Raw genomic sequence first — 12,794 nt, forward strand, 5'->3', positions numbered from 1 at the left:
CTATTGTGTCACCCTTTAACACAATGCAGGTTTATCATTAACCTGAAAAAACACGTTTGATACCGTCTGGCTAGAAAGGGGTTTTAAGAGTTCATCTTCAGCTCAAGTGCTTAAGGAAGCCTATAGACTGGAAGAGCTTTTTAAACTGTATTGAGCCCTGATGTGCTTAGATCACCACCTTGCATATGAACAACTTTACCGACTTAAGTAACTTTTCATTGTTACATAGTATCACTGAAACAGCTATGATCAGATAAATAACGATTTGATCTGGATTGAGGTTCCTATTTAGACCTTAGACAAAAACAGTTCTGTGGGTCTCATGCAACAGTTTACAACCATTTGTTTCTAATGGGTGTAAATCATTGTCTATAAATACAATGTGGGAAATTGATCTTTTAACAGTTACAAAATGCAGATAATGCCTCTGTAAAATAATAGCCTATGCAAGATATTGTTTTTACAAAAGCTAACCTGTTATTAAGTTTCAGTGCACACAGACAGACAGGTTCTTAAATCATACCTGTAATTTTAATGGGAATGTTTTTTTTTTATTGTAAACAAAGTAAAATACAACTTATTTCAATAATGAAAAACAATATTTCATAAAATACACACAGGCTTCTGTGTGCTCTGTCAGCATGGCATTTCTGTAACAATGAGGTGTTTGTTTTGTTTGGACTTTTGTGCTGCGGTAAGGGTGTGATTTTTGTAGCACAGTTGCTGGAATGTAGATTGTTTTTAAAAGGCATTTGTATGGTGTTTATCATTGTGGCGCGCACACACACAAGTAAAAATGCTGTAGAACTATATTTCACATTCACTTTAACTACTTTAAATTTAAAGCATAAATGTTTCATTAAGAAAAAATTGCTTAGCAATATAAATGTCCATGGCCCTTATTGATTTGCGATGTCATATTTTTTTTTAAAAAGCTCTATGTTGCCATGCGTAAACATTTATTATGTCAAGCTGCCTTAGAATACACCAATGCCAATGTCACAAAAACAGCACTAAGTGTAAAGAAAAAAAGAAAAAGGTGTGTAATAATTTCACCATACCTTGTTCTCAGATTTAGATAAAGTTCTTGTAAACTTTACCTGTAATTAACAGGAAATTAACCATGGAAAAGCTGAATGTGAACTGACAGCAGGCCGACAGCTTAGAGAACTAAGCAGATTACCCTTTTTTCCTTTTTCCTGTACTAGGACACAGGCACTCATACACAAAACGCCTTGACTCACCATCTATGTGCGTTCACTCTGACTCTCATTACAGCAACGAGCGTCACAAACCCTCCACCCTCTGTGGCTGAAAGGGTGTGGAGTGCCAGGACACATCAGACATTCCTTGACTTCATAAGTCTAAAACTGTCCTCACAATCACGCCCTCATTCATTCTTTCAGAGACCAACAAACTGAAGATATGGATGTCTCTTTACTTCTCCTGGTCTCGTTTCTTTCTGTATTTCACCTCAGCCAAGCTGATCAGCCTTTGGAGGAAACAATTATTGTACCAAGTAAGTACATATTGTTCTAAGTGGATTGTTAACAAAATAAAAAAATGTTTTAAATATGTTTTAATATGCGTCAGGATATATTATCTGACTGGTAGATAAATATCAGCTGATATTAGAGGAGTGTTGTAAGATTTGGATAGTTTCCAGAGATGTCCTGCAATATACAGTACACCCTTTTTTAGGCAGTTTTTAATTATTATTATTGTGAATGCAGCATATAATTTTATAACTTTTATAAGAGATAAATGGCAACTATCAGAGTGCCTGAATTTCACACTTTCCGTTATTGCCTTTCGTCTTGTTATAAATACTTGAGTATAATGAACATTTAACTATTTTACAGCACAACTTCAAGTCTGTCCTGTTTGAAATGTGCGCTCAGTATTGCTTCATGTTCTCTACAGCAAGAAGAGTGATCTGTTTTTTGTCATTTTATAGGAAAATTTCAGCCTCTTGGTGGCTGGACTGAATTGAGCCCAGAGAGGGAAGACATTATAGAGGTTGCAAAGAAAGCTGTAGAGGAATTCAATACAAAGTCTAAAGCAAAGAAATATTTTAAATTTCTTAACATCATATCTGCTCGCACTCAGGTACAGAATTTGATCTTTTATTTTATTTTGTTATATTACTGTGTTAATACCAGTGACAGTGAATCTTTCCTCCAATCCAGGTCACAAATATAATAAACTACAAAATTGAGGCTACTATGGGAAAGACAAAATGCCCCAAATCAGAAAATGTAGATATTGAGTCTTGTGTCATGGCAAAAAAGGTAGATCTTTTTTCTTTTAAAAATATATTGTTTGCAGAGCAAACAAAATTTGCACACACATACAACTTTTGCTGTAATTCGCATGTCTCTGACATTTCTTTTTTCAGCAACTGGCATGCAAGTTTGACATAACCTTAAATCCAATGAATGATCAACATGTGGTGGAGATAAAAGCCTGCAAAAAAACGTCTTAAAGTTTATATAGACAGTTTTTTACAGTATCATATGTGCTGGAGCGATAGTGGATTTGTCAAATGTATTAATACGGATGAAAAGTCCTTCTTTTGAAAGAATCTGTATCTTTTGTTATAAACAATAAATAAATAATTTTATAAATACTTGTTAAACAAAAGTAAAAAAATGTTTACAACTAGAAATTTGGTATGTGTTTTCATAAGTTTTTTCATAAGTGAAAGTGAGAACTATATTTGGAAGGCAAATTAAAGTCGGTATAAATCGCAAGTTGCTGTGGTGTTTTCTTTCGCAGTTCTTTCGCAGTTGTGACATAAAGTGGAATGAAACAGCTTCTGAAACTAGGAAAAAGTAGGTTGGGTCTCGATTCCATCCTTTGGAAATGCATTGTATTGGTTGAAGTTGGAAACCTGGCCATTGGTCAATCTGACAAAGCTCTCATAGACAGCAGCGAAAATGTTCTTTTAAGAAGGCCAAAATCTATCAAGTCCTTTACAGGCTGTTTCTGTTTTCCAAAACCACCATTCACATAGCAACAGTATCTATTTTTCCCTTTATATTTTCATAATATTTTCTAGATGAAAATCCTTGGAGACAGTAAATGTGTAGTGTAAATGTTTAGCAAGACAGAGAACTCATTCACGAATAAGCTGCAACTCAAATAACAGTGATTTATTTGGTTCCTTGCTTGATAAATAGTGTGATTACATTGAAGTGAAAAATATTTTACATTATTTACATCATATCCACAAACATAAAAGTACAAAAGTGTCCCTACATTCATCTCAAATCCTGATTCTTCATGCATCTCTAGTTCTGATATCCCTGCAGTGATTTTATTTTTTCCATACTTTTCCCCCAAGTGGAAAAAAGTCTCCAGTTCCAAAAATTTTGCCACAGTCTTTATTTATACTGTTGTCTCAGTCTTAACAGGCAACTTTTTATGTAAGCATTGCAGTATGAGTTTGCGCTGATGTTGGTACCTGTAATAAAAACATGTTAAAGTTAACACCGGATGCAATTGAAACTAGTTGTGTGAACAAATATAAATTGTGCCTACATATGACTTTCTTTGCAAAGCATATATTTAATTTGTTATCTTTTAAGTAAATGGGCAATTCCAGCGTTATGGACGTGACTTAAAAATGCTCAGAGAATGAATTTGTTATGATTATATTGAAACAAATGTTTATATTTTACTGAACCCTTGTTGATAAAGTCTAAACATCAAAAAATGTAAGTCTATGAAAAGTTTAAAAAAGGGAAATAAACATGCCAATGTGACAAAAAAATGGACACGTTTTTTGGGAGACGATAAACTTTGTAGGATTTCTCTAAAAAAAAATGCACAATCCTGAAGCGATAATACCCAATGAATGGAGAAGGGATGCCTCATTATAGAACATCTAATAGTTACTTTATATTCATTTACATGAAAATCCTGAAAATGGCTCTTACCTGACTATGAAAAATCATGCACTAAAAATAAAATAAATGCTTTACAAATTTGAAGAGAGATCTCACACGGGTATTTGAACCACCAAATGTTAAATCTGTGCTGTTACCATTGTAAAAACCGCTGGTAAAAACACATTTTTTTCAAGGTAGTGTTGACATTTTCATGGAATTGCCCAAATGGAAATTGTTAGTTTGCTGTTATTCCAACATTTGGAAAATAGAACATGTGAAAATCTAACTTTTGACTTGTAGTGTAATCATTGTAGGACATTATGTAATTAAAAAAAGGTTGTTAACTGTCCAAAAAACTCTGTTATTCACAAAATGAACTCACTTTGATATTATCCTTTGTATTTCTTGGTTTTCTTGCTCCTCCAGTTTTTGCAGAACTACCTTCAAAAAGGGCAGCTCTAAAATGAGATATTGAGCGACCTATCAAACCAATGGAAACAAGATGTTTCATATGGAGTATTAAATATGCACTTTTGTAGGTTAGAGGAGAGCCAGACTCACATCAAGGCTAACTTCTCGTTCGTCACTGTCCATGAGGAACATTCTCATAATTTTGTCTGATGGCCCTTGTAGAACACGTTCCCACAGTGGCAGGTCTGAACTGTTCAGCTTTCTTTTCTCTGTGACAAAAAATATGAAGTTTTAGAAGATCTAAATGCAGGTGCTTTAAATATGTTAGATCTCATTGCTTCCAAATCCCAGGGAACACTCATGCTTGTATTAATAAACTTGAATGCTGTAAATGGCTTTGGACATCTTCCAGATGCGTAAATAAAAAAGCAGTATTGGTAATATCAAACATGTAATGTGCAGTCAAATATTCTAAAGTGTGTTCTGTTTAAACAAGTGTTCCTAACCGCTTGTTGTGCTTTGTGAAGTTTTGACATGCAACTCAATATTGTTGACATGCAACTCAATATTGTTTTCAACACATTGTATGTGCACAGGTTGACTTCACCTTGAACTACCCGTTCGCGAACCCCAGTTTGGGAAATCTTGGCTTATAAAAGGGGTGCCCAAATTCGTTCCTTGAGCACCACTATCTTGCAGGGTATAGCTTCAGCTTGCCTCAACACATCTTTTTGAAGTTTCTACTTTGGTTAGTAAGACATTTGGATTGTGGTTGGAGCTTAATAAGTCTGCGCCTATTAACTTTGGGTTGCATCTATTTCCGAAGACTTTGTAAAGCTTGTTCAGGTGTCTTTTAGCAGGGTTCGGGCTAAGCTCGGCAGGAAAATGTTTTGGGCCTGAATGAAAAATCACTGATGAAACGATCTGTAAATGAGCGACGCCTAGTTACCCTATCACAATAACGCAACAAATCACACACAAAAACTTGTACCCTTAAAAAATAAAAAAATACCTTTTCATATACTTTATAATGTCGAGTTCTGTTCACCTTTTCTCAAGAATTAAACACGGCAGAGAAATCTCTACATATGTGTTTAAAACATAACATTTGACTTAATTGTAAATATATGCTGGTTAAATTCTGTTCAGGGTTTGTGTTGTGTCAAAAAACTGAAAAAGAAAGTTGTTCTAGACCAACTTTGTGTTATCTGAAGTAGTCTACTTTTAAAAATATATATATATATATATATATATATTTCTTCTCTGTTGTTAATTTTCTTACTTACTTTAGTTTTAATATACTTGGTCGACTAGATTTGCTCTCTAGCTCTTTGACAAAATGAATCAAATCCATGATCTTTGCGTGGATAATGCAATCCTCTTCCAACAGAGCTATAGTAACACTATGTAGACAACGAGTGAGTTATGTATGGGTCAGCAACTCTTTACGTTTCGTCTAAAGGTAAAGACATGTGAAACTTGGAATAATAATTCTACATACCTCCACTTTGATGAATGCAGTAGAGGGCAAATTCATTTGGATTGTTTTCTATCTACATTGGGATAGAAAATAAAACATGTTAAATTATTAAAACGTAACAAATCTATGGCCCGGTTTCACAGAGCGGGCTTAGTTTAAGCCAAGACTAACCTTTAGTTGAATAAGGATATTCAAGTTGTTTTTCTACAAATGTTTATGTAAAAACATTACTGGTGCGCATCTCGAGACAAAACAATGGCACTGGTACATTTTCACGATATTTCAGGTGTATCAAGTTTTACTTTAGGTCAAGACAGCTCAAACATTCATTTTAGCCTGGGATTAGCCTACAACCTTGTCTGTGAAACCGGGCATATAAATTGAATCTGCCCACAACCATGCAGAGAAAACAAAAGTAAACAAATAAGTACTTACTTTAAATTTGTGAAGCAGCTGTGTTATGACCTCCTGTGTTGTCATCTCGCTGTCGATGTTGACATTTGTTGTTGCTCCATATGAAGGCGTGAAAATAGATGTCTGTATAAACAACATGAGTCAGAATACTGCGAAATAGCTCAAAAATGTGTTTTTTTAGAATTCTTAGAACCATGTTGACTATGTTTCTAAGGAACCCATGCCTCTTTGGTATATTTTCGATGTTTCAACCTTCTCTAATACCTCTGTTTGTGTAACCTTATATAGTCAGTTTGATTTAGTCATCATCCAATAAAAGTGTAAAAATATAAAGTTATCTTATTAAACTTTTTTTTTACTGTATATAAAATACTATATTGTTCACAGGCCTACCCAAGGAGAAAGTCCTGTCTAGGACCTGCTCTACAGACGAATTAACTGATTTAGTATTTCCAGATTGTTTAACAACGTACAAGTTTCTTGATACAAACCTTATAGTTGTAGAAGTGTCCATTGATGGAGAAACGATAGTTTCTGTTGTTCTGTCTGTCTGCCGTCTTCTTACTTTTCACCCTCATTTTCACAAGTGAGGCGTCACTCATGGTTCGAAACAGATTTGATCTGTCATTGCTGATCGACTTTGAGCGAAGAGGCCTTAATGTCTTGCTTTCATATTCAATGTAGGCTATAAAGATATTTGTCATTGTGTTAGTTACAATATGTATATCTAAGTAACTTATATGCACACTTAGAAGAAAGGTGCTTCAAAAGGTTCTTCGATGCCTGTTGAACCTGTTGGTTCCTTAAAGAATCTTTAACTACTTTTTATAATCTGAAGAACCCTTTTTCACAACAAAGAACCAGAAGGTTCTTCAGATTATAAAAAAGTATAAAAGAGATTGTTTTTTAAAGAACGTGACTGAATCATTCTTTGTGGAACCAAACATGGTTCTTATGGCATTGGTGGGAAGAAACTTTTAAGAGCTTTTATTTTTAAGAGTGTGACGTTTGGACGTTCAAAAACAAATTTGAATTGTTGAGACATGAAATATAAATAAATGAACAGTAAGGTACAGATGGAAATGTATGTTGCCCCACTATTACACTAATACTGCCCCTTTCTCTGTGTCACCTTCAGCAAGATTGTCAGGATTGGATCCATCGTGAATTACTTCTGCTAGCTCATCAATATGATGAAGATCATCAAACTCTCCCCACCGTGTCATACCCCTGTCAGTGATAATACATGTTATTAGATCACCAGAACTTACAGTCTATTTTGAAAAACATTAAAATGAATGCAAAATTGTACAAACGTCTAAATCAAAACGAAGTCAAAGTTTGTTTGGTGCACAATTGCTTCCCATTATGCCGATGACAACCCCCACTTTTGTGTGATGCCAAAAAAGTTAAATCTCAGTAAATAAAAGGAATACCCTGTTAAGCTGATTTTCTCCTACAGTAGTATTGTAGTTAACTTTCTTTTTCTTTCCTTTTTCTTTCTTCATTTATGCTTTCTTTGAAGGTAGCTAGTATATACCATTTGTTCAGAGATAGATTTTTCAAAAAAGAGAACGATTCTGCTCAGTTATTTTTACTATGAAACATAATGAATTCCTAAGATACACACTCTGGAGTAAAAAGGGAAGGCTTACATTACAAGGGCAAGTGCTATTTTATTTATTGATCGATTTGTTTGTTTATTTATTAAGCCTTGAAACGCATTACTTACTGACCATATATGATGACATTTCAGGCCAATAAAACATAAGATTTAACCACAGCAGGTCTACACATTTTATATTTTTACATATATGAAGAGTTTGGTTGCAAAATTAGTTTTTTTTTATTTTCCAAAATAAGAATTTATGTTTTTATGTTCATGAAAAACGATGAAACATGTTTTTATTGTGCATCCCAATTAATATCAATCAAACTGTAGTTGGTGAGTTTTGATTCAAGCCATAATAACAAAAAAATACAGCAATCTAAAACAATAAAAAACACGATTTTTGAACATTATCTCATTTTGGAACCAAACTCTTCATATATACAGTATATGATAACAGCAATCTAAATAAAACAAAGGCAGCAAAAATCTTTTCTACCACCCCTTCTACCAAAACTTTGAATCTGGGATATAACTATTTAATTAAAAATTATATAATTAATTCAGTAAAACTTATTTTTTCTAAAATTACATTTCCTTGCACATACTGTAAATAAAATTCTAAATAGAATAGTGACCTTTTGTTTCCAAGTGGACTCATCGGGTCTGGTGATTTGATGGGACACTCGCCTAGAAAAATCTGTTTTTCATCTTGTATTTTTAATTGGATGGGCTTCTTCACCCCCCAGGAGATGACCAGGACTCCTTCGAATTTCACCTCTCCTGCATTCTGTAAAAACAGAAATGTGGATTGAGGAAAAATGTGCATTGAGGGCTTGCTATTCTACGCTCTACCTGAAGAGGGCTGCAAACTGCACAGTACATTTAGGATATGTATTAATTTAAACATTTGTAAATTAAACCTGGTCTATAGTGAAGGCGAAGGCATCCATAAAGATAAGTGAAGTGAAAGTTTTACCTCATGGACTGTAAGCTGCAGGTGTGTTATGTCTTTGAGAAAGCAGTTGTAAGTGTTCAAGATAGAGTCAAATTCAGCCCTTTAAAACAAAGATAAATTAAGTGAGAAAGCAACCTTTTTTTTCATAATTTTCTCCCATTTGTCGTCTGTAATTGTCAACATGGAGGGATTTGAACATGTATAAAAAAGCCTCTTATTGATTTCAACCTGACCTTTTGTACACATGCATTGTGAAACATTTGCCTACATTTGATTATTGACCTACAAACTGTGCATGCAGTCTGACTTTTATCTGTATTTGTATAAGGTATCAGACATGTTAACACCACTGTAGACTAGAGATACCTAAATTTCAGAGGGGCAAGGACCAATTTAAAGACCCAAAAGCTACAAGAAATATGCACATAGAGCTATACATAATAAAGTGTCTTTACATAAAAAAATGAACAACAAATATGATCAGTTTATAATGATTTTTTTATGTGAATAACTGTACATGCACTACGTGTGCATTAGAATTATTTTAACAAATAAAATTCACAACTTTTTATTGAAATAAAATTCACAACCCCAGGAGTTCCGCTAGGGTCCACTGCGAGGCTGTGGCCCACACTTTGGGGAGCACTGCTATACTACAGTATATCCACTTTGCAATATGACATTTAGTTCAATTCAGATTTATTTCTATACCACTAATCACAGTTTTGCATTGGTATGACTAGTTATTTTACTCATAAAAAAAGAGATGAAAATTACAACTACTAACCTGGAGCAAGTCTTTCCAGCACCAATATGAACAATAGAGGTTAACTCGCCTGCATTCATTTCAACAAACCAACCAGATCTACAAAGAAAGTAGACTGTTCAAAATCCTCAATTAATTGGTATGTGATAACTGACAGCAGAAATGCAGACATTGAATGTTGATTTTAGGATATTTATCAGACTGTGTCCAAACACGCTTTTGGCTGCTTTAATAGAATCTCTGGAATTTGAGTTAAAGCTACTCAAGTTAAAGTCCAAAGTGTGAGTAGAAAATGGATCCCTTTGGAAGCTTCGCTTTCTTTGCCAACATGTTAGAGTTGGCTGTCAGAAAAGGACTGCTGGTCTTGTGTGTTTAGTGTTGTTTGAGTTGTACTTTCACTTTGCTTGCTCATGACATTGAATTCATTTGTGTTCTGAGGGAGTGGTGTGGTTATTCAAGTCAGTGCACGCTCTGTTAAAACCACAGATACAAATCGAGCTCTGCGGCAAACACAGCTTTTAAAGGGTTTTGACTGACAAAAGATATGCATCTATATGTAAATACTACTGTCAACAGCACATCTTTCAGTGCAATGTGGAGATAATGGCCTAATGCAATAAAAAGGTGAAAATTGATAAAACAATGGACGAATAAAGCCACAGAAAATGTATTCAATAAAATTGACACTACTTTACCCAAAAATGAAAATTCTGTCATCATTTAATCTCCTTCGAGTTGTTCCAAAACTGTATTCATTTATGTGTTCTGATGAACTCTAATAATAGGAAAAATTACTTAATATATATTTTTTGTTCTGTTGGACACAAAAGAAGAATGTAGGACAGCAAACAGTTCTGAGGCACTTTTACTATCATGTATTTTTTCCTACTATGGTAATCAATGGGGAGCAAAATCTGTCTGGTTATAAGCATTCTTCCAAATATCTTTCTCTGTCTTCATCAGAACAAAGACATTGATACAGTTTTGGAACAACTCGAAGGTAAGTAAATGATGACCAAATTTTCATTTTGGATGAACAATCCCTTTAATTCTAAAAACAGAATACAAAAACGTATTTCTCTTGCATATGCAGACATTTTTATTTGATTATGAGCGAGTGTTCAGATTTGAAGTCCACACTTCCTTAGCCACCAGGTGAGATAATTGAATATAATGGCTTATATGAGTCAGATTTTAATAAAGACATCCACCAGCAGCATAAATATAAAGCACTCTCATCACAGACAAACCTGATATAATTTCATAAGCATGATTCAGTAGTAGCACAAACTAACATTAGCACATTGTTTACTCACCTGCTGCCTGCCTAGATCCAATACCAATGAACTAAAAGCGGAATAGGTGACATATCTCTTCCCAATCTGCAACTATGAAAATATCAGGTCAGATAAGAGAAGCCGGAGAATAAAGGGGCAGAATAGAGAGTCCCTGTCAGGTGTTTTCCTGTAGTGTGTGACACTGTTGTGCTGTAACTTGATCTTATTCACCTCTCCAAAGTGCATTCTGGGAATTCTAAGCAATGCAATGAATGTATGAACACACCCATAAGTATAAACCTGAAGGTTTGAATACCTAACCGGAAAAGGAAAGGTTTATTTTTGTGTGCGTGACGTTCTATTGAATGATAAGACAATCTTGATACTCCTTCACAAACATAGGTCTTGAATCTAATGAATCAAATGAATAACATATTACACATGAAATGTTTTTGTGTTTAAGATGCATTATGGATTGTCATATTTCATACCAATACCAACATTTCAGCAGTCAATGCAGTACCTGTAAAATGTCCAATGCTTAATGCAAATTCAATATCACTGTCGAAACTAATGTGTTAGTCATTTATAGAAAAAAGTTTCATGTATTAAAGTAAACATTTTTAAGTAGATTTTTGGTATAATTTAAGTTATTTGTGAAATTGTTCAGACACAAAAAAGAAAGACATTTTTATTTTAGTGGAATTTTAGAAAAATGAATCAAAGTTCAGAGTTAAATCTACGAGTTTGTGTGGTGTAATTACTGCTGAAGTTTTTTTAGATATATACTGCAAAGAGTCACTTCTTTCAGAGACACACATGCTCTTTGACCATCAACCTTTGTCAACCTTTGATCAACTCATGGGGTTATAGTGCATTCGGGGGATTTCAATATACAATATATAACACGTTTTATCATAGAAACACACTGCACGTTGTTTCAATGCTACATAATCATGCACGTTTTCTGGTGCAATGGCATAAAATAAATTGCGGTTATATTGCCTGAACAATTTTTCATGCAAAAAAAAGTTGTTCAAGGAGTTCACCGGCACTGGTTGTACTTATGTGTATTGGGAAATACTTTGGAATCATTGGACGTGCTAAACAGGATTGAGCCATGACTAAAATTCCTGGGATAGGGTATTGAAGCAGTTCTCTTTCTAAGCAGGAGATGGCAGTATAATTTAAGTAACAAAGAAGTCTTATAAAACGAAGGTACTGAAGCTGTGTAGGAGTGTGTCTTTCTTGTATTCACTTCCGTAATTTAGTTTAGTTCAGTTCAATTTAATTTAATTTATATAGCACACTTTCACACTTTTGCATAAGCACAGCTTTACTTACATTTAGGCAGTGGTAACTGTAGAAAGAGGTATAGTTATGAAAAATATCGAAGATACAGAATACAAGGTATTATTGCAGGTTTCTCAATACAATATACGTTGATGAAACTTAACAGTACATTTACATTTAGTCATTTAGCAGACGCTTTTATCCAAAGCGATTTACAGGTGGGGTAAGCAATGGAAGCAATTGGGACAGCACAAGTGCAACAAAAGCATACTTACACAGTATACAGAGCTAAGTTAGAGTTTTTTACAGTATTTTTACAGTATATTAGTCATTACATAACTTTTTTTCAGACAATGATTTAATACTGGATACGTAGATTGATCACAATACAAGAACAAGAATGCCTCTTATAATTCTTATAAAACAGGGTGTAAAAAATCATTCAGGGCTTTAATCGGGAACTCAAATCCAATTGAGACCATCCTAACCAGGCATAATAAAGTGTTGAAACACACAAGTCTTCCCAGTTCAGTGTTTACAGGGTCATTATACAGTAGGTTTGATGTCTTTTCAAACCGCTTTGTAGTCTTGGAGACACTGTTTGCTTCACCCATATTGTATTGCAAAATATCCATTGGCCCATCACTAACTGTAATGTCTCAATGTTTGCCAAAACACAGGGTGACACTATGA

General features: G+C 34.2%; 2 protein-coding genes across 3 annotated transcripts; one reads left to right on the forward strand and one right to left on the reverse strand.

The window, feature by feature from the left end:
* The first annotated feature begins 1,363 nt into the window (after nt 1-1,363).
* si:busm1-57f23.1 (uncharacterized protein LOC368621 homolog) lies at nt 1,364-2,753 on the forward strand. Its single transcript, XM_056737517.1, has 4 exons — nt 1,364-1,519; nt 1,958-2,109; nt 2,190-2,291; nt 2,399-2,753. The coding sequence occupies exons 1-4, from the start codon at nt 1,426-1,428 to the stop codon at nt 2,483-2,485; spliced, it is 435 nt and encodes a 144-aa protein (XP_056593495.1). The 5' UTR covers nt 1,364-1,425; the 3' UTR covers nt 2,486-2,753.
* Nucleotides 2,754-3,134: 381 nt separating this feature from the next.
* rassf6 (Ras association domain family member 6) lies at nt 3,135-11,039 on the reverse strand. Of its 2 annotated transcripts, none has more exons than XR_008905184.1 (11): nt 10,848-11,039; nt 9,553-9,630; nt 8,787-8,865; nt 8,446-8,597; nt 7,331-7,428; nt 6,690-6,883; nt 6,220-6,321; nt 5,806-5,857; nt 4,455-4,573; nt 4,276-4,351; nt 3,135-3,466 (listed from the first exon to the last, which is right to left on the reverse strand). XR_008905184.1 is itself a non-coding variant. In XM_056737516.1 (11 exons), exons 2-11 carry the CDS (start codon nt 9,609-9,611, stop codon nt 3,391-3,393), a joined length of 1,029 nt encoding a protein of 342 aa, XP_056593494.1. In that variant the 5' UTR covers nt 9,612-9,630; nt 10,848-11,037; the 3' UTR covers nt 3,135-3,390. The 2 variants fall into 2 exon arrangements, 1 of the variants encoding a protein (XP_056593494.1); XM_056737516.1 differs by having other exon boundaries at nt 4,276-4,373; nt 10,848-11,037.
* Between the last annotated feature and the right edge of the window lie 1,755 nt (nt 11,040-12,794).

The sequence above is a fragment of the Triplophysa dalaica genome, chromosome 22 (assembly GCF_015846415.1).
Source record: "Triplophysa dalaica isolate WHDGS20190420 chromosome 22, ASM1584641v1, whole genome shotgun sequence".
Taxonomy (NCBI): Eukaryota; Metazoa; Chordata; class Actinopteri; order Cypriniformes; family Nemacheilidae; genus Triplophysa; species Triplophysa dalaica.

What these genes read in the sequence shown, in the direction of transcription:
- si:busm1-57f23.1 (XM_056737517.1), top strand. Translation starts at nt 1,426, where the DNA reads ATGGATGTCTCTTTACTTCTCCTGGTCTCGTTTCTTTCTGTATTTCAC. An exon ending in GGAAACAATTATTGTACCAA is followed by an intron (nt 1,520 to 1,957) that starts GTAAGTACATAT and finishes GTCATTTTATAG; the next exon opens with GAAAATTTCAGCCTCTTGGT. An exon ending in CTTGTGTCATGGCAAAAAAG is followed by an intron (nt 2,292 to 2,398) that starts GTAGATCTTTTT and finishes TTCTTTTTTCAG; the next exon opens with CAACTGGCATGCAAGTTTGA.
- rassf6 (XM_056737516.1), bottom strand. Translation starts at nt 9,611, where the DNA reads ATGAATGCAGGCGAGTTAACCTCTATTGTTCATATTGGTGCTGGAAAG. An exon ending in GCTGGAAAGACTTGCTCCAG is followed by an intron (nt 8,866 to 9,552) that starts GTTAGTAGTTGT and finishes TTTGTTTTAAAG; the next exon opens with GGCTGAATTTGACTCTATCT. An exon ending in CTGCATTCATCAAAGTGGAG is followed by an intron (nt 4,574 to 5,805) that starts GTATGTAGAATT and finishes TTTTTGTCACAG; the next exon opens with AGAAAAGAAAGCTGAACAGT.